Source organism: Lagenorhynchus albirostris, chromosome 6 (genome assembly GCF_949774975.1).
Source record: "Lagenorhynchus albirostris chromosome 6, mLagAlb1.1, whole genome shotgun sequence".
NCBI lineage: Eukaryota > Metazoa > Chordata > Mammalia > Artiodactyla > Delphinidae > Lagenorhynchus > Lagenorhynchus albirostris.
Window position 1 is genome coordinate 32,950,898 of NC_083100.1, and position 21,128 is coordinate 32,972,025.

Here is a 21,128-nt window from a genome sequence, read left to right on the forward strand (position 1 = left end):
CCCTCTGATCCGTGGAAATTGGTAACCATGAGTGATTATAAGAGAGGGTTGCCTTAGACTCTTCTGAGCAGGACTGCCTTCCATCCTTTGCCCACTGCGTCCCTGGTCTTAGGTCTTTAGATTGTCCCCTGGCTCTCAGCCCTGCTTTCTGGACGCCCTGGCCTTCAAGAGCCTAGCTTTCTGAGATGACCCACTGTCTGCGCCCTGCACAGTTTTTTACTAGTCCCAGCCTTCAGTATAGATGTGTATCCTTGACTATCTGCCACACAACTTGTACACTATCGATATATGCAATTTTCCAGCCAGGTAACAAACAGGAAGTCGTATCCGAGACATAACCCGCTCCATAATATATATATATTTTTCCATAATATATTTATCAAAAATTTTAAAGTACACATGGAAATGTGATAGGATTAGGGGATTTTCCCCCCTATGTCTAGTATTTTAATATTACTTTTATAATAAATATAGATTTTAAATACTAAGTTTACAAGTGTAATGTTCCTACTTTGTAGGAACAAAGGTTAAATTCTGAACTTACCTGAGAGCCTTCTACTTCCTGCCTTTTCACTTTTAATCAAGTCCTTTCTCAGAGCAACATGCAATTACTTAAATAGCCTCAGCAAAGCATGAGGTTATTTGCATTAGCTTTTCAAAATTATCCTCAAGGAGACGTAATTGATGTTTATACTTGTCAACTTCTTAAATTTGATTCAAAAGAAGCATCTACTTTAAAATCATAAAAGAGGTACAATAATGTGATTTTTAAAATCTGAGACTCTAATGTGTTTTTTTCTTTTTTAATAGCTCCCAACAGTGGTAACCAAGACATGTCAGCCTGGTTCAATCTATTTGCAGACTTGGATCCGCTTTCAAACCCAGATGCTATTGGACACTCAGATGATGAACTTCTTAATGCTTGACTGAAGTTATGATGCCACTTCGATGGCCTTGAGACACCAATTTTGCAACTTAACTGCCTTTGTGGAAAGGAGTTTATGTTGTCACCCATATATGAAAACCTTGTGTTTGCAAGGTTAGACAGATGGAAAGGACCACGTTTTAATACATTAAGTATCTCTTTAATATCTTGGATTTGCAGCTGTTGATAATATATGGAAAATATTAGAAACTATTGAGTCTGAAATACATACCAAAAGTTAGTTCAAAAATAACAGCTAGGAATAATTATCAGTAGGAGTTGTGTTTATCTGTTTGGAAAGCAGATCTTTTATGTATAAGTTGCCTTGCTGGCTGTGAGAATTCTGTATCTAGAGAAAGGACAGCATGTAAACTGGGTTGTGATTGGGGGTTGGTTTTTAAATAAAACGGTGGCAAGGGGAATTCTCTGTTGTGGAAAATAGCACTAGAACCAGACCAGTTTTTTCTTTAGTTAGAAAGGTAGAATAAGATTTGAGAACTCAATTTGCTTCAGTGAAATCACAGAGAAACTTGGTGCTTGTTTTCTCCACTTGGAGGCTAAAATGTAATATTCCTTAGTTTTTTTCCTTCATACAAAATCATGGACACCCCCCGATTTCATTATTGAATTTTCTTGGGGAAGTAGCAGGATGATTTATTTGCTAAGAAGTCCATCCTTTGCATAAACAGAAAAACCTCTCTTCCCATTTTATAAACCACAAGAATGTCCATCCTATGGTGGTACTTCAGACATTGTCCAAGTGTCTTCAGGCTTGATTCTTCACACATTGCTACTACAATGTACTGTATTCATATGCTTCCTGAAAGAAAATGAGGGGAGGATACTCCCTGAGCAACTGGCAGTAGTGTTCCTGAAATGACCCAGAAACTTCTATCTGAATGAGGAAAAAGAATTCTAATTAACTTACCCTCGTACAGATTTGCAATACTTACTACCCCACATTTCTTGACATGATTTAACCCAGAATGCTTTCTGGCAAAGTTACAGAAAGCTCTATACCATCAGTAAGGGAGTGTTTTTCCACTTTTCTGTGGGTGACATCATCTGAGGCTCTATTTGATTACTAAGGACAAACTTACCCTTAAAAGGTTTAGAGTCTAAGTATTGGAAGGAAGGCTATTTAATGAAGTTAGCATAAGCTAATGAAAACATAGCCACTGTATACACACAGTCACTCAGTTTCCTATTCTTTTTTCCCATCCACCCTTTAGTTCTGAGGCAGTTCACCAGGTGTCTTGTTTCGTCATCCAGTCCATTGCATCTGCATAAGAAAACATTTTAACTAAGACGTTCACAGTAGTTTTCATTGTACTCCTAGTTCTAAACAGGCTTATTATTTACAAGAGAACTGCTTGTAATCTCTGAGTCTCTGTATACAGAAAAACGTTTTTTAGGAATGGACTAGGGCAGATAAAATGCAGTCCACTTCCCATCCACAACAGTCTGGCCTAACTACAGTCTGAACTGCCCACAAGCTATTTAGAAAACCACAACTGTGGTCAAGTAGTGTGTAGGCTGGAAAGACCGTATCTGAGGGTCAGAAACATGGACTTAAGGTTATGTAAATCCTTCCTTAAAATATTTTCACACGCTTATTCCTATTTCTTTACTTGGTTAACCATTAAGAAGCATTTTGTAACTCTCCCTTTTTATTCAGTTTAATGCCCCAGAATGCAATACTGTCTTTGTTCCACCAAAATTCAATCACCAGGGGTTATAATTATGAATCACTATCTAAATTCTATACCCATGGTTGCTCTGTGCTTTCAACTTTGAAGTATCTCAGAAAATGTTAATTTTATGTCTTGCGTTTTTGCCATTTTTCTTTCATTTTCACTAATGCATTAGTTCAAAAATATTTGTATCGCTTCCTCACATGCATGCAGAGCAGTCCTTGTTATTTCATGTAAACAAAGACACTCAACGCAGAGGAAAATCACTAGTCTCTCCAGGCCCAAATCCCAGACCATGAATGTGAAGGGGATACTAACCCCAATTTTCCAAGAGCAAAGGTTATCAAAAAAATAGAAACATACAAGGATTTTTATTCTTCAGTTCTTAATTTCTCTAACATTTTCGCTTTCAACAGAGTATGTAGTTGCTTGTTTAGCCTCAGAGCAACATTAACTGCCTTAGCAAGTCTAGTTATAATTTCAGCAAGTCTGACTGCATTTTTGAAGTGCACATTTAAAACTTTGCTATTAAAATGAAGGTAACTATTCACATTTTCTCAAGATTATTTGAAGCTCAGTCATTAATTTAAGGTCCAGAAACAGAAATTTGGCTATATTACACCTAAAATAGGTATAATAGGAAAGCTAAAATAAAAGACAAACTAAAATAAGAAACCAAGCACATATTCAGTAGGGAGTGACAGGAAGGACAGGATAAACACAGAACAGAAAAGTGATCAGTTGCTTCCTGGTTAAATCTAGAATAACCATTCAATAAGAAGTATATTAATTAACCTTAACCAAGGGTGGGCTGAGAACAACTCTTTCAAATAGATGGATGCTTTTTATATTAAATGGGGGGAAATAGCTATGTTATACTTTTTAATACCAAATAAGAATGCATTTAAACTTAGAAGAGCCCCAGAAGAACTAAAAATTTGCCTAATCTTTCTTCAGCCACTTTATAAGAGAGGCAGGAATACCAGGGCAGATTAAGATCAAATTGGTATAACTTTGTATTTTTTGAAATCTTTCATTAATTGTAAAACATAACTGATGTGATTAGAAACAAACTGTATTTTAATGAAACAGGTTTCAGTATTTGCACAATGAAAAAGTGTGTGTATTTCAACTATGGATATTTCACATAACTATCTATATAGACCATCTGGAAGTGTAGAGGTCTTACAGCATATGAACAAAGGAAGTTTGAATGTGCTATTTTTCTGAGCCTCTTTTAATAAAGATTACAAGATGGCATAAAGCAAAGTTTATTTGCTCAAGTGTTCAATACAATACAAATCCAGTTATTGTTTCTCTATTCAAAAACTTGGGTTTTACCTCAGGACCATAGTAATAAAGTAGTTTGAATGATACAGGTACCACAGAATGAAAATAAAACCAGGGCAATTAATATCTTTGTGAGACTGATTCTTTCTAATTTACTTCATGCAGGAGGGACTTCGTGGCGTAAGATATGGGAAATAACAGGATGTGTGTTCTTTGTGTAAATACTCTCAGTAACAAAATACAAACAAATAGCAGAATTTTGAGCCTAGAAGCAATAACCAGTGAAATATAAGCCATAACATTTAACCTGATTTGTTGAAGGGAGGAATAAAAAGCAAGGCAGGATTGATTGATCCAGTTATTTCTACCTTCCATAGCACGGGCAGAGCCCTGCATTTCCTTACCTTGAGCAATGAAGCAGACCCAGAATCTTGGCATATAGACATTAAACTAGGAAGGAAACACAAACTTTAAAATATTAACTAATTCAGCAGTATTGAAAGTAATGCATTTAAAACACAACAGTAAGGTATTTAAATATAGCAAAGAAAACCTATAGAACAGGATAGGAAGAAAAACGTTTGTTCGTTAGGATGGGTCACATCCATGAGCCCAACATAAAACTTCTTCCATGTTTTATGTGCCATTTAAAAGAAGACTAAAGAGTTCAGCAAGAACTGTCCTTGGCATCTAAAGTCAAGACATGGTTCTCTAGTCAGTGGTGTAAATAAACCAATGTCCAAAAATAAGTACAACCTGGAGATAAAGGTCTGAGTGGTGTCATCAGGTAAGATTTTGAAGGGCATGTTTTTACATTAAAGAAAAAAGAGTTGTTTTCTTTATCCCAATTCAAAGTAATACTCTCATTTAAAAGTCTGTAAAAGTAGACGACAAAGAAATGATCCACCAACCTACCAAACAGGAATAACTACTGTTAATATTATATATGAACTAAATTGTGATCCTAGGTCAGGGGTTCCCAACCCCCTGCTGTTAGGAACCGGGCCACACAGCAGGAAGTGAGCGGCGAGCCAGCGAGCTAGCGAAGCTTCATGTGCTGCTACCCTTCGCTTGAATTACCTACCGCCTGAACCCCCTACCCGCTCCGGTCCATGGAAAAACTGTCTGCCACGAAACCGGTCCCTGGTGCCAGAAAGGTTGGGGAGCCCTGGTCTAGGTGATTTCATTTTATAGTCTGTCTGAAATGGGCATACCAAGTAATTGAGGTTAAAAAATTACTTTCATTAAGTCTTTACCTCAAAGAGTCAGTTAAAAAAAAAAAAATCCACCAAAAATGTGAAGTTGCTACTTTCTGCCTCTCTAACAGACGTGCTCCCCAAATTAAAGAAAATATTTCTTTTGAATTTCTGCAGCTATAGCAACGTTAAAACCCAGAGCTTGAGGATTTGTGTCACTACCTACCTTGGTCAGGAAGTGGTGTCTAACCAGGTTACTTTGTTTTCGCCCTCTGAACCAAGATGCCAGCAGTTGAAGCAATGAAGAAGACCACAAAGAACAAACAAGGCTATGACCCAAGGGCACAGAATCTGCGATGATACCAAACACCTATACTTTATTAATGTCACTGTCATAGGAGAAGTAGCAGTAAGTCTGAGTTCTAGAATCAGAATTGGTTCAAAGCCAGATTTTGACATTTCCCAGATGTATGACCATGGATAAATTAATCTAATTCCAATTTTGCAATGTATAAGACAGTAACTAGCAGTACCTGGCTTCACAGGGTTAATGTAAGCACCAAGCCTGGCACTTGGAAAGCTATCAGTCAGTGTTACCTATTTTTATTATGATTCAGCCTAACATCCTTGACTATATTATACTTTACAAGGTAAAATGAATTTTATGGGATCATTTTCCGTGACCAGCAACTTGTGGCTTTCCTAAGGGATGAATAAACTTACCTAACAAAATAGAAAGGAGATGATAACATGTGTCTGCTTCCAGATTTTTAAGTTATTTTCACACTCACTAGCCATTTAACTGACAGCACTGGCATCAGCATTTCCTAAAATCACATAAGAAAACTAAAGTTCAGAGAGGTGATTTCTTTGCCTAAGATCCCATGACTATTAAGCGGCAGAGCCAGAAGTAGTACCCACATTGTGGCTTTCCCTGCAACTCCTCTGAATCATCCCAGTGATCTCAAAAACTAACTGCTTAAGGCATGGTACTGAGATGAATGGTCATACTACTGGGTTTCTGGCCATCAGAGCTCCATGACAGTCTTCTCTAAAACACAATGATTAAGCATGACTCATCCATGCTACTGTATAAAATCAAAGAGTATATGGCAATAAATTCTCAGTTTGAGGAAGATGCAAACTGCTGAAAAGACAAGAATTTTTAAAAATAAGCCCAGCAATTTGGAGATGCTTAGTAAAGAGAAGTAGAAACAATGTATTTAAAGAGTCCAGTATCTGTGTTAAGATACCAGACCAACTCCAAAACACATATACAGAAGTTGTATCTACAACAGTATTTTTCAAATCATTTTGATTACAACTCACAGTAAGAAATATATTTTACTTCACAACCTAGTACAAATATATCCCTATGGCTAGCAAAAGCTTTACATACAAATACTATTTCCCTGATGTCTTCAATATACTTTTGTTTCCTGTTCTGCTTCATTAAAAAAAAAATGTTGGCTGGACCCACTTAATTCATTTCAAGACCCAAACAGTTTGAGAAACACTGAACCAAAGAGACACAAAGGCTATCTGTATTATCATACCATGTTCTAATAGAGGTTTAAAATATTTAAAAAGCAAACATAATCTTAGCAAGGGAAAAAAATGATATTGATATACATTGGCAGGGAACTCCTAGGAAGAGGATACTATTTCACATCCAACCACTGAAAAGCAACTTTCAGTTGCTTTTAAGGAAAGCAACTGAAAGGTCTATAATGATCTTTTAAGGAAAGGATCATTATAGACCTAAAAACTTTTGGGGGGGAGGGCGTATATTTAATACTAATGAACCAAAGCAAAAAAAAAAAAAATCAAATAAATGGGGGAAGATGGGAACACCCAACTTGAGATCTAACTTTGCTCCTCTCAACCTCTTTAAAGGTGGAAGGAAAAAACTGAGAGTAAAAAGAATGGGAGAAAATGTTACGCCAATTTGAGAGATTCTCTTCACGTTTGCTGCTGTGTTTAATTATAATGTTATAGATATAATCTCCAAATTCTGGTTAACATTTACCCCCAGAAATAATTTTAGAATTTCTTGCAAAGTAATTTGGTGACCACTTTTTATGACAGGCAGCTATGGTGACACTTTTATTTCACTTAAAAGATGACCCTGCTTTCTAAATGATTATACTGCATGCAGGCTTCATACAGATTAAACCCTTCAGCCTAAACAACTGTCTTGCATTTATAAACCACCGACACAAAGGAAGCAGAAAGAATGAATTACCAAAACAAACGGGGGAAAAAACTCCTCTATCTGTACTTTAGAATGAAATTAAGTGACTGCCCCCAGCTAACTCTCTAACAACCTGTAAAGTGCTGAATTACCTATAAACAGGTACGTCTTTCAACATGTTTGCTTATATTTTAACATTTGCTTAGCACTTAACACAAAGATCAGGTGCTTTCAGTTCAAGAGCAAGTTAAGGAGGTAGCAAGGAAGTAACAACTGACAATATTTTATATCCTGCTACCTAACACAAACACAAATTCATTTTTCTATCTGTGAAAAAGAACATACTAAAGTTATTTCAAGCTAGAAATGTCTGAAAAGAAAGAAATTTGAATTTGAGGCAACATTCATAAAAGTACACAGAAAAAGATTCAAGAAGAACAGACTTTATTTTTAACATAAAACTTCTATTTTCTTGTGAGGCAGCAACAAGTGTTCAGGTATAGGGAATACATAAGTACACAGTAACAATATTTATCACCATTGGAAATGCTGTTTTTTGGGAGAATTTTGTTAGAAAAACGAAACTTTAAAAATTGCATTTTAAAAAGATTTACACAGCTTCAACAGAGATGAAAAATAAAGACTTTTAAAAAACATAAATTATATTCTTCAACAGGATTGTATAGACAAAATATTGTTCAGGGCTGCTCTGCTTATCATTAATTTAGGCAGAGTAAAACATAAACCTTAAAGTGCGAAGTTAAGTGTTTTAGCTTTCTTAATGCAAATTCAGCACGTCCACTGGTCTGGTCTTGAGACACTGAAATTCTAAGCATTAAGGAATGAATCTTTAGAATAGTAAATTCAGTAGTGGCAATTTTTCTTTTATTTCCTTTAACAAAAGAAAACTCTGACAACCCACTCTTAATCTTGGACATACAGAAAGCTATAAATTCTGCTATTTTTTAAATACCTTCTTCCAGTAAAAGCCAACCATTAAAAAGAAAGAAAGAAAGAAAGAAAAAGGCTTCCTTGTTGCCAGTTATTCCACAGTTAACAATAGCACCTTCTAAAACTCTGATTTGGCTTGTCACAAATATAAGAAATATTTAAAACAAAATGAAGACTCTAGTTAAAAAATAATTTTGGCATCCATGCTCACCATATTAATCAAAGAAGCAAAACAGGTATTTTTAAAACATAACTGCTCACAAAAGCCATGACAAGTCATATAGACTTAGTAATGATCAGAAACCGTAAATTCATGTTATCACCGCAAGGAAAAAACCGTTTAAGAGTAAAAATAACTTAACACTGACAAAGTTTATAACCAGAGAATAGCTTTCTTTTGCTGAAATATACAAGCCACCTATTTCTTTCTTTTACCACAATGGAAGTAAATTTATTTAAAGTTTTTAAAAATTTAAATTATATTCCCATTGAAGCTATTCTAATTTATTTACCTTCTGTACAGTTTTCTACAGAATAACAAGATAGTTATGGAATGTAATTTTAGAAAACAATGTTATGCATTCTATTGAGAGTAGACCCATTTTTTAAAAAAAGTCAACCACCTGTGAACCAAGGTTACATAAAAGCCAAGTAGACTATGACCAATATTTTTGCAAGACTGCATAAAGCTCAGATACTTAAAAATTAGCCCTTTGGCACTGGCAGTTAAGAGTTTTTTATACCTTGTACCTTCCCCCCCTCCTCAAATCTCAGGCTCTATTTCTCCCAAACATGAGGACTATGTTTAGTTGCCATATAATTCATTTACCTGCAAATTCACATTCTCCTTACAACCAGACATTAAAAATTCCACCTCTAAGACCGTAAATAATACTATCTTAAACTTGTTCTCCCATTCTGATTGTAAATTACTTTAGTTTAAGGATATATGAAACTCTACAGAAAGATGTGAGTTAGATAAACATGCACAACAGAGTAAGAAGGAAAACTGTTTACAAAGTGGCATTCTAGTTGTGAAACACCCTTGTGACATGTACAGATGGAGAGGGAAGTAAGTGTAAGGCAAGGAAAAGAACACAGAATTAACAGAATTCAGGTAATCCAAAAACTGATTTTGGATTTTTCTGAAACCTTATTTTTTAACTTCCTACCATCGATACCAACTCACCCGATTTCAGCTTTACCTTTCTTTTGTACTTCTGACAGAGCAGTTCTCAGTGGTGAAATGGTACATAGAGGCAAAGAATCAAGGTTCTCAAAGGACCTACTGACCAGAACATTTAGACTTTGAATAACTTAGTTTTTCCTGATTTAGAAGCCACAATGTACTAATTTCAGGAAAATTAGTTTTGGACAGAAAGGGTACCAAAATTCATCAATGCCACCAACTGAAACCTGACAGACTTATTCAAACGTTTGAGTTTATCTAATTTGCCTAACTACATCTCTGTTTTCAACTTAACAGGGCAAAATTTTTAATTACTTCGATGTTTTAAAGGTACATGAGTATAAGAAGTCCTTTCAGAAGATTTATTGCTACCACTAGCTTTTCTTTGATGGGATATATCTGGACATACTGACATATTAACCTTCTAAACTATATCCCTTTTACAAGTATTTGTTTTCTCCCTATAATATGTATAGGAACATTAAATTATTGCATCATAAGGTAGTTTGTGAAGATCTTAGAAGGATGCTTTCTATCAACAGTTTGCTATAACTTCTTAAAAAGAGCTGCTCCTCAATTTCACTACCACATACCCAGACATGAAATACTGCTGTCATGTGATACTGGCAGTGATTGTATTAGGATGAGCCTAAATCCAAAACCATGTGGATTCTTCAAAGGTTCCTGTTCTTTATGCTCCAAAGCTCTCCTTGCCTGTTTTCCCCACCGTGTGGAATGCTGGAGGGAAAACTAGCAAAACCTATAGGCAACATATCTCAGTGCCAACCACCATAAAGGAAACGTCAGTCGCAAGATTGTGACTAAGGATTGCTATTCAACGGATTACACTCCTGGCAAACTACTAACCCTGACCAAATCCACAAGACAACAACATCACAAAAGCAAAGGAGGAAATCCATGCACAGCCATTTTAGGATCTCGTGGGGCTATGATACAGTGACGGTTAAAGGTAGAACGACACCTGTGGGAAAGAAAGGAGATCATGTGATAAATATTGAGCAGAAAACCCAAGGGGCTCCTTACTCCTAGCTAGCAGTCGACACTGGGTAGTTAGTTTCCTTTTGGCTCACTGACTTTTAAACCAAGTTCCAATGATGGGTGAGAACATATTAAAGCACTTGTCTCCAGATTATAATTTTTCTGACCACATGGTGAAATGTGTACAGGAGTAGTGAGGAAAAGAGCAGTTTTACAAGTATTTCACCGAAAGCACAAACATCTGACATCAAAAAACATAAATCACATAATGTACTAATATTGCTTTTTTATCTCTTTTATATATACTTGTTCAATGCATTTACCTATCAATTCTTGTTTGGGAGAAGAACACAGTCATGAGATTAAGATTGCTAGGAAAATGTCAACAATCCCTTTGGTCCCAAAGCTGAAAACAGCTGAGAAAAGCACACACCTAGAAAGGGAAACAAGAAACAGAGGCCAAAGAATCGTCTGAACATCCTGTTTGCTATGTTTTCAGAAAACGTAACATTGGTATTATAAAATAGTCATTTTCATATAAAAGATGGTTCTTGCAGCATCATTCACGTCTCCCTTCAAGAATCATGTTTGCAGGGATCAGTTTTTTATTTGTTTTTTCCAAAGAAGTCTAATTTGAAAGCAAAAAACAATGTGATATCAGCCCTCCAAAAGGAAAGAATGAAACCTTTTTCTTCTTTCAACCGGTGCTTTAAGAAAAAGCAGGCTAAGCACTGAGGGCTGGCCTTCAGGAGTGAGCAGAGCCATCAGAGGGGCTGCTTTCTTCCAGAAGCCGCACTGTGACACGTCAGCGTGGAAATGCTGGAGCACGACACAGCCAACTGGGAGCGCACGATGCCATCGCTGCCAAGGGATCGAGGAGATTCTCAGTTGACCAGAACAGTGGCCTCACAGCACTGGGGCCTATCCTTCAGCTTCCTCAATGGGTTCTGGTGGTGGGAGGAGAGAGGCTGGTGGCGGGACTGTACTCGTTCCTCGAGAGACTCGCTCTTGCTCTGTGTTTGTAGACAGGGAGGCCACAGCAATAGGCTGCAGAAGAGTGGTTGTCATGCCAGTGGTGACTGTCAGACTGTGGCCAGAGCCCTTGAGGGTAAGATCTGGTGTGGGGAGGAGTGGTTTAAGGATGCTGACGAGGCAGAAAGCAGAGCCGCTTTTAGGAATGAAATTCACCTTGTTTTTGTCAGGGCAGTAAAAGGCCGGGATTTCGTGAAGTTGTTTTGGCCTAGACATAGAATAAACAACCCAATACTTTTAAGTCACAGAACATCAGAAGTTCTTTTCTTTTTTTTTTTTTTAAAAAAGTAATAACTTACAGACACAAAAAAGGAAAACAAAACTCAAGCTATGTCCAAAGCTTCAAATGCTATTGACCAAGGACACATGATTCAAATTATTTATCTCAGAATGCTGGAAGGACACCAGATTTTGTTGCGCTTTCAGTTCCCTGGCGAGCCCTGGGCACCACATAGGATGATGCTCAGACATCTAAGTGAAGATCTAAGATAGCCAATTTGAATAAAGAATTTCCTAAAGCAAAAGATATTCTAGCTGTTTAAAGACAAAAATATGTTCCACTATGATTTTTCCAAAGTCTGCACTATTTTGAAGGGAAAAGGCAAGGAAATTAATGACATATATTGTCTATCTTTTACTGAGTTCCACCGCTGCGTGACTAAACTTCGGTGGGCATGAGTTCTCCAAGTGCGCTTAAAAATCTCTTTGAAACAATTCTCTAAGTTAAAAGCCATGATGGTTTTCGGAATAACGTAACACAAATGTAAAATCAAAATAAAACTAATGACAGTCCTCTGTTCTGAAAGTTTTTATTGAAGCCAAATCCTTCCCTGTCCCTAGTTGCTCCTGCAAATTAACCCAAAGAGTTGCAAAAGGATACGAGTGTTAACGGTATTCCCTGAAAATATAAAAAATTAAACTGTTAACGTAACATGGAAGTGACACAAAATTAAAAAGAAATTCAAGTGGAAGAACCTAAATAAATCAAGATTCAGGTGGGAAAAGGTAATACGATATGACAAAGTATGGTTCTCATCTCTCCTAATGAAATGAAAAAAAAAAAAAATCCAAATGTGCCAAGTCTGCACTAGATTCTGGAGACGCAAAGACGAAATGAACTACAAGGAGATAAACATGTAGTTCTTGGGAAGAGGGAGGTACTGGAGACAGACTGTATTTCAATATCATTAGTCTCCTTTCTAATCTTTAATTTGTTTTTAAAACATTATTCAGAGAAGCTACGAATTACTTCAAAGGATCCATAAGCTTTACTGGACTGCCAGAGGTGTCCATAGCACAAAAAAGCTTGAGAACCCCCGCTAGCGGGACTGACAGATGTGATAAAAATGGTTTGTAAAAGGTTTAGGGGTAGAACAAGGGAGTGGATAACCTGTGGCACAGAGAAAGAGGGGGAGTTTGGTAGGAAGGTAGCTTCTAGAGGAAGTAACATCTGAACTGGGTTTGAAAGAATGAATAAACAACAGACCTGGGGAGTAGGTGCAAAAAAAAAAAAAGTTCCAAGTACAACATTTTTGGGTGGGCATATTTTGGTTTGGGTGGGTATATTTTATTGATTAATAGTGAATACTACCCATGGATAGCTTTGGCAAGTATAATAATTTAAAAAGAAAAAAATTACATTGTTTAAATTTGCTTTTCTTGTATATTGTTCTTTCTTGGATACAATGGAAACTTAACACTTGAGTACATCTAGGGCCACATGTGTATTTGGATATATTATGATAAGAAGAGCGCACACACCCCTGTTTTTACTGACAGCATGGATTTCAATTCCTTAAAGAAGATAGGAAGTTGAGATTATGTTTCTTTTTTTTTTTTTTTTTTTTGCGGTACGCAGGCCTCTCACTGTTGTGGCCTCTCCCGTTGCGGAGCACAGGCTCCGGACGCGCAGGCTCAGCGGCCATGGCTCACAGGCCCAGCCGCTCCGCGGCATGTGGGATCTTCCCGGACCAGGGCACGAACCCGTGTCCCCTGAATCAGCAGGCGGACTCCCAACCACTGTGCCACCAGGGAAGCCCCATGTTTTTCTTTTAAATAAATTTATTTATTCATTTATTTATTTTTGGCTGTGTTGGGTCTGTTGCTGAGCACGGGCTTCTCACTGCGGTGGCTTCTGTTGCAGAGCACAGGCTCTAGGTGCGCGGGCTTCAGTAGTTGTGGCACATGGGCTCAGTAGTTGCGGCTCGTGGGCTCTAGAGCACCAGCTCAGTAGTTGTGGTGCACAGGCTTAGCTGCTCCGCGGCACATGGGATCTTCCTGGACCAGGGCTTGAACCCGTGTCCCCTGCACTGGCAGGGGGATTCTTAACCACTGCGCCACCAGGGAAGTCCGAGATTATGTTTCTATAATTAAATAATGCTTGTATTTTCTTCTGAAGAATTATTAAAGATAGCTTTCATTCTTATATTAGGAAAAAAAGGGCTAATCAATTTTTATACCCTCCTCCAAATGAGGCCTAGATTTTTAATTTATTTATTGTTTGAGGTTATCTTATTAAAAAGATAAAATTGTCGTAAAAATCACTTAAGACACATGGCTGCTAATGGATCTTGAAGATGAAACCACACATTTCTGAGATACAAACTTCTGACTTGGACATTTTTTAATGACAGAATCTAAAATCAGTTTAACTTCCTTTCTGCTTTTACGAAAACAGACTTATGACAGATCTCACACAAAATAACGTAAACAATAACAACTTGTCTAACTGGCACCCAGATCAAGAAACAGAACACTAACAGTAAAAAAAAAAAAAAAAAAAAAAAAAAAGCATCACCTCTCCTCCAGTCATGACCCCAACCCACCAAAAGGAATCATTTTTCACTCCATTTAACTTCGAGGAGCAGATTCCCCAAGAAACTCGTTACCCACCCCTGGGGTGTATGACCAGTATTATACTTATGCTACTAGAAACTGCAGGTACTAATACTACTTCAAAGTTTTCTTCAATTTAAGAACCATACATATCAAAAAACCAATACACACACGTGTACACAGAAACGCTCAGAACTAGTTTAAATATGTTACTTTTTCCTTAAGAAGTTATTCCGAAAGGATTGTATCTCAAAATAAACATAACGGCTTGCTAGCTGACTTTCTGAGAAACAGATGGTCAGGATGGATAATTATTATAGGTATTTTCATACTGATGTGAGGAATTCTTTGGTATTTTTTTAAAGGCGTATGTATTTTCTTTTTAAATTCAGGAATAAATTAGTAGCTAAGAAATGGTGATTCCAAATTACTTATAATGGGAGGGATGGAAAGAAAGGAAGAAAAGAAGGGGTTATGTCATATTTTTAAAAAAATCTCTATACTGAAAAGAAGCCAAAATATCTAGGAATCTAAGGTAACTAAGGTCAAGGAGTTCATTAATTGGAATCAGGAAACAGCATATGTGACTTCATTAAAAAGGACTTGCTGGGACTTCCCTGGTGGTCCAGTGGTAAAGAATCCGCCTGCCAATGCAGGGGACGCGGGTTCAATCCCTGATCGGGGAACTAAGATCCCACGTGCCGTGGGGCAACTAAGCCCATGTGCCTCAAACTACTGAGCCCGCGTGCTCTGGAGCCCCCACTCCACAACTAGAAACAAGCCCTTGTGCCACAATGGAAGATCCTGCATGCCACAACTAAGACCCGACGCAGCCAAAAATAAATAAAATAAAATAAATAAACGACTATGCCTCTGGTGCCATATTAGCTATAAAAAAAAAAAAGGACTTGCTAAGTGCAACTGGCATGGCTATGGTCTGTGCTGTATCCAAAAAAAAAAAGAAATGCAAAATCTGGTCTTGCCCTTTCTGGGCCCAAATCCAACTACTTTCTTTCAGGTAAATAAACATACATTTCTAAAAACCAGAGATCAACCTCTCACTGACTCCAACCCCTGGTTCAGGTCAGAGTTATTATCTTTAAACCAAAATTAAGACTTGGAGAGAAAAGTATACTTTAAAGAATGATTAAGATAAAATTTAAAAATTAGGACCAGGGGCTTCCCTGGTGGCGCAGTGGTTGAGAATCCGCCTGCCGATGCAGGGGACACGGGTTCGTGCCCCGGTCCGGGAAGATCCCACATGCCGTGGAGCGGCTGGGCCCGTGAGCCATGGCCGCTGGGGCTGCGCTCTGCAACGGGAGAGGCCACAACAGTGAGAGGCTCGCGTACAGCAAAAAAAAAAAAAAAAAAAAAAAATTAGGACCAATAATCTACCCTTGCTTTAATGCTAGTGCATCCAGCTTTGCTCTAATTATGACATAACTGGGGCAAAAGAAACCAATTTTTTAGACTTTGAATAACTTGTTTTATTGATAGGTTAAAATTACCTCTAAGAAATCCACTATTGGGTTACTGCTGTTAATTTCTTTCTGGAATATAATTAAGATATTTAAAAATGAATAGATTTCCATGTGCTACACATCCTTTATATCAGTAAAATTTATAATAAACTATGTGCATTTAAAAAAGACTAGGTTTACCTTCTCATAACAGATGGATGTACCATAAAACATTTTATATGTCAGGGTTTACCTTACGTTTCTTTGATCTATCTATCCATCCACACACACACCCCATCCTTTCTTCCTTCCCTTTAGAAACAAATAACATTTGTTTGTTGTATGAATATAGTTCAGTTATTGAGAAATTTTCCAAATGTAACAGTCTAAGGCAGATACCACAGGACACCAACCCACACAACCAATATTCACTCAAAGTCATTTACACAGAAATTCAAACTGCTTTTTAAGTCCATCAGCCATTTCTCTGCACTTAGGCACATCTGAATTACCCATACGTCAATCAAAGATTTCAACTCCATAAGGTTCCATGTGGACCATTTGATTTTTACTTAAAAGAATGACTCCATTTCTTAAGAACTCTCATGAAAAGGTCTAAGCCAGCATTTTCAAGTCAAGCATAAAAATCCTATGAGGTTTGTTAAAGATGCATAATCTAGGTCCTACCTACGTCCATATTGTTACTCATTAGGCCTGGGATGGGACCTGGGAATCTGCAGTTGTAACTAATAACCCAGATGATTATGATGCAGGGATTCTATGCACGTGGAGAAATACTGCTTAAACTCTGGCACCAGTCAAGTTTTTAGACTTACATGGTGAAAAAAATAAGCAGTTGCTAAAATGGAGTTTTCAATTACTGTCACAAAAGCAGATAGGAGACTGACAGCTGGGATCTCCTAGTAGAGGAGGTGAAGGGATTAAAAAACAATGCTCGTTGTGTGGCAAAATTACTCAGAATTTAGATTAAAGGAAGCACTGACGGAGGGGGAACAGAGAGGAACAAAAGGATGCCATATTTCAAAATGATTCTAAGATGTTCATGATGGAAGAAAAAGATACATTATGTGATTCAGACAAGGCTGGACAATCTCCACATTGTAGTTTTGGTTTCATAGTGAGAAAAAGCCAGAGGATGGCTTTTAGACTTGCAGCGATAGTGAGATTGGAAGGTGAGGTTTATATAAGTACCATCCTCCTCTCCTCAAATAATGTTCATCAGCTAATTTGCTCAGTTTCATACATACCTGCAACCCTGTAGCCACCACTTCCAAAGCAAGGGGGCATAGCTACTGAAAACACAAAGCTGCAATACTTGCTGAGCAGACTCTGAGTCTAAAACAATGAGTACCTGACTAGAGTACTAGCCAACAGAAATATATGAGCACAGAAGATCGCATACCAAGGGTACCAGACACCGTTTAAAATTCTGCTTCTTCCGTGATCTTCATCACAGGAACATGTTTCTGCAAAGTAATAGGATTCTCTTCCCCATGTTGGCAGGAAAATATTTTTTTAATTGTTTAGAGAACTAGAGACTATAAGTAGTTAAAAACTGGAGGGAATTTGATCCTTGAAAGAAGGAAACCCACCCTGCGTTGAGATCCGTGGTTTACCTTGAATAAATACAATGCTAAATTCAATGTGTGGAGCTGACTGTTTACAGGTTCAAAACTAACCACGGGTGATACGTTGGGGACAACTGAGGAAACGTGAATAACAACCGGATATTAGTTCATATTCAGCATAACTGTAATTTTCTTTGGTATGACAATGGTATTGTGGTTATGTAGGAGTGGTTACTTTTACCGTGGTTACTTTTAGGAAATGAATATTAAACTGCATTTGAGGTTAAATGTCATGTCTGCAACTTACTTTCAAACAGTTCAGCAAAAACTAAGCAAAATGTTCACTATAGGATCTAGCGGTGGATCTATGGGTGGTCACTGTACTGTTCTTCAGCCTATTTGAAAATTCTCATAATAAAAGTTTTTTGGGGGGAGGGATGATGGGGGATACTTACGAGCATTCCTCAAAGACTTTGACCCTCTCACAGCCCTCAGGAGGTTCCCTTTTGAACATGTAACTGTTGTTAGGTTTTGGTGAGGTTGCATATTTGGGCAAAGGAGAGTTGTTCCCATTATCTGCAAGAAATGACATGCTGGATTACTGAGAAACACTAGCACATACGTGCGAAGTCACACTGTATTGGATTGTTCTTGGCCTCCCCCTACACCATGAACAACTGAGGGTAAGGAATAGTGCTGCATTCATCCACATCACCCCACTACCTAACACAATTCCTGGTAAAGAGGAGGTAATGTTTGTTAAATAAATGCATAAACAAGTAAGAGATTTTTATTTTTCTTCTACTTACCATCACCACAGCCTAGGTAGGTTATTATTTAACCTACAATCACTTACTCCTCAGCACTGAACACTGCCATATTTCTACTCTGTACACAGCATATTGGGCTCAAATGCCACTTCCAAGTAATTGAAATGGTTCTTCACTGGCTGTGTATCATTCACTCTTGGTCTGCCCCTCAGAATCTATTTGATTCTATTTGATTTCTCTGTGCCTCTGGCCACAGTCTCTGCTGCAGGTGGTCAGATCCATATGCACACTATATGCCGAAGACGTTCTTTTGCCTACAAACTTCTCTATACCTAAGAGGTCCTTCTCCATACATTTTCCCAAACCTCCTTCAAAGTCTGGCTCAAAGTTTTTGAAATCTTTCTAAATTAACCCTACCAAAGGGAACACTTCTTGACTCTGGTATTCCCGTCCAGTGCTGATGTCCTCAGTTCCTATTATATTAACTTGAAATTCTAGACATGTTCCCTAAGTGTCCTAAATGTAGAGTCTGACTGTGCCAACTAAACTACAATTCCTTGCTGGCAATATAGCACTGTAGCCCTTTCTCATAAAAGAAATCAGAGGAGCTAACCAGTCGCTAGTCTCCTAAAGTCAAATACAGCAGGACATAAAACTTACGGAGTTCCTATATGTTATTGAAGTAAAAGTAGAAAGTATGGGAAATCAAGGGACAGATTACAATAGCCATGGTTTAGTTTGTGAGGAGAGGGGTACATCTGATTGAGCGCTAAGTACCAGGGGCTGCATTCACTATCCCCGTTTTTTTTTTTTTTTTTTGCGGTACGCGGGCCTCTCACTGTTGTGGCCTCTCCCGTTGTGGAGCAAAGGCTCCAGAAGCACAGGCTCCGCGGCATGTGGGACCTTCCCGGACCGGGACACGAATCTGTGTCCCCTGCATCGGCAGGCGGACTCCCAACCACTGTGCCACCAGGGGAGCCCTCACTATCCCTTTTAATCTTCACAGTAAGTATCAGAAGTAATTATGGCGACTCCTGACAAGAAACACATGGCCCAATCAAAGGATTTAGTTCAGTGGGTGTCAAACTTCTGTGCAGGTGAATCACCTGGGGGCACCAAAAACGCCTAGTGCCTGTGTCCTGTCCCCAGGGGTTGTGATTTAATTGGTCTGGGGTGTTGGTCTGGAATAGCCATGTTTTATTTAACCTAGAAGATGACAAAAAAGGGTCCAAATAATAAAATTTTACAAGTGCCCACTGTCTGAAGTGACTTCTTCAGAAAATCTTACGTCCTCTGTACTTGCTACAGTCTAAGTACTTTAGGTGACTGGCAGTAATGAACAGTTGTCATTGGACATGGAACATTTCAGGACATTCAACACATTGCAAGTAGAAAGTTCTAAATGAATGACTACTAAACTAAGCTGTAGAATGTATTTAATAATAAATATCTTATTATTGCTCTCAAGTTCATGTAATAATAACTATGATTAGGCTAAAAAAACACTGCCCTGATACAGAGAGATGAAAGACCCTATTTGTTTTAAAAGGTAAGAATATTATTAGTAACTAATATGCAAAGTGCTATGTCTCCAATTACTTTCTGAGTCGGGCGAGTGGTTTAATACTGTAAGTAGCCCACCACCACCACCTTTTACTCCAGGCTTGCCTGGAATACTCATCTTGCATTGATATAAGTCAGCTTAATTCTTGTTAGAAATATCACAGGGCTTCCCTGGTGGCGCAGTGGTTGAGAGTCCACCTGCCAATGCAGGGGACACGGGTTCGTGCCCCGGTCCGGGAAGATCCTACATGCCGCGGAGTGGCCAGGCCCGTGAGCCATGGCCACTGAGCCTGCGCGTCCGAGCCTGTGCTCTGCAACGGGAGAGGCCACAACAGTGAGAGGCCCGCGTACCGCAAAAAAAAAAAAAAAAAAAAGAAATATCACAAATACAGATCCTAAAACACACTACTGTAACTTGAAGGTTTCACATTCAATTAAAAAGTAGTAAGATTGTAAAAACATGACAACTAAGGTGATAGAGAACAAATGCTTATCAGGACAAATGTTTATCTCATTTATACCAAAAAGAATGTCTCTCACTAATAAGGAACTTGTATTAGTAAGTGCAAAAAAGGAAAAAAAAAGGTACAAACAAAAGCCCATAAACCTACCCAACTAGACCATCACCTGAGCACCACAGTAAAACCTCCTGTTTTGTACTCCAATTTTTTTAAATCTATGTTTTGAACACATCTCAAAGTAATTATCTTAGTAGCCCTAAGTGTGTGTGCTCTGCTAGAAAAGGAACAGAATGCATGATACAACAGGTGCAAACTCCTCCTGCACTGTACCTTTATCCCTGGGATCAACAAGCAGGTCATCAGCCGAACAAGGGCTCTCCTCGCTCCCCTCGTTGGAGATAGTGAGGAAGGACGTGGGGGACACAGACTGGGAGCGGCTGCTGCTGTTGCTCCCCCGCTCTGCCCCGCCGGGGGTCTGCGTGTCGATGCTGCGCGTGCTGCTGCTTCTCTGCACAAGGGGCGGAGGTGCACGATGGCCGTCTGGAATATCTTGCGGCTGTTAGGAAATTTTAAAAACGTAAGTATTTTTGTCATTGATTTTGCATATAACCTATGCACATCCTCCTGTATACTTTAAATCAGCTCTAGGTTTCTTATATACCCTAATACAATGCAAATGCTATGTAAATAGTTGCTGGTGTGTGGCAAATTCAAGTTTTGGATTTTGGAACTTTTTGGAATTTTTTTTTTTTTAATTTTTTGGCCATGCTGCATGGCCCGTGGGATCTTACTTCCCCGACCAGGGATTGAACCTGCGCCCCCTGCAGTGGAAGCACGAAGCCTTAACCACTAGACCGCCAGGGAAGTCCCTGTCATTGATTTTGAAATGCACCTAACGTCACCCTTCCCCTGTTGTTCCAGAAGACTCAAAAGTCAGAAACCCTCTCATCAGGCCTCGCGAGAAAGAAGCCTCTGTGTTG

The 21,128-nt window shown here is 38.4% G+C and overlaps 2 protein-coding genes across 2 annotated transcripts in view; one reads left to right on the plus strand and one right to left on the minus strand.

Annotated features, from left to right (window-relative positions):
• The window catches only part of ICA1L (islet cell autoantigen 1 like), a 68,977-nt gene extending 65,015 nt beyond the window's left edge, over nucleotides 1–3,962 (plus strand). Inside the window, exon 13 of the mRNA XM_060152297.1 lies at nucleotides 811–3,962. Within this exon, the coding sequence (XP_060008280.1) occupies nucleotides 811–926 (116 nt within the window). The 3' untranslated portion in view covers nucleotides 927–3,962. The remainder of the gene's footprint in view (nucleotides 1–810) is intronic.
• Nucleotides 3,963–7,767: 3,805 nt separating this feature from the next.
• The window catches only part of FAM117B (family with sequence similarity 117 member B), an 89,803-nt gene continuing 76,442 nt past the window's right edge, over nucleotides 7,768–21,128 (minus strand). Inside the window, exons 6-8 of the mRNA XM_060152296.1 lie at nucleotides 20,479–20,704; nucleotides 17,810–17,930; nucleotides 7,768–11,678 (exon numbers count right to left, since the gene is read on the minus strand). Coding sequence (XP_060008279.1) covers nucleotides 11,360–11,678; nucleotides 17,810–17,930; nucleotides 20,479–20,704 — 666 coding nt within the window. The 3' untranslated portion in view covers nucleotides 7,768–11,359. The remainder of the gene's footprint in view (nucleotides 11,679–17,809; nucleotides 17,931–20,478; nucleotides 20,705–21,128) is intronic.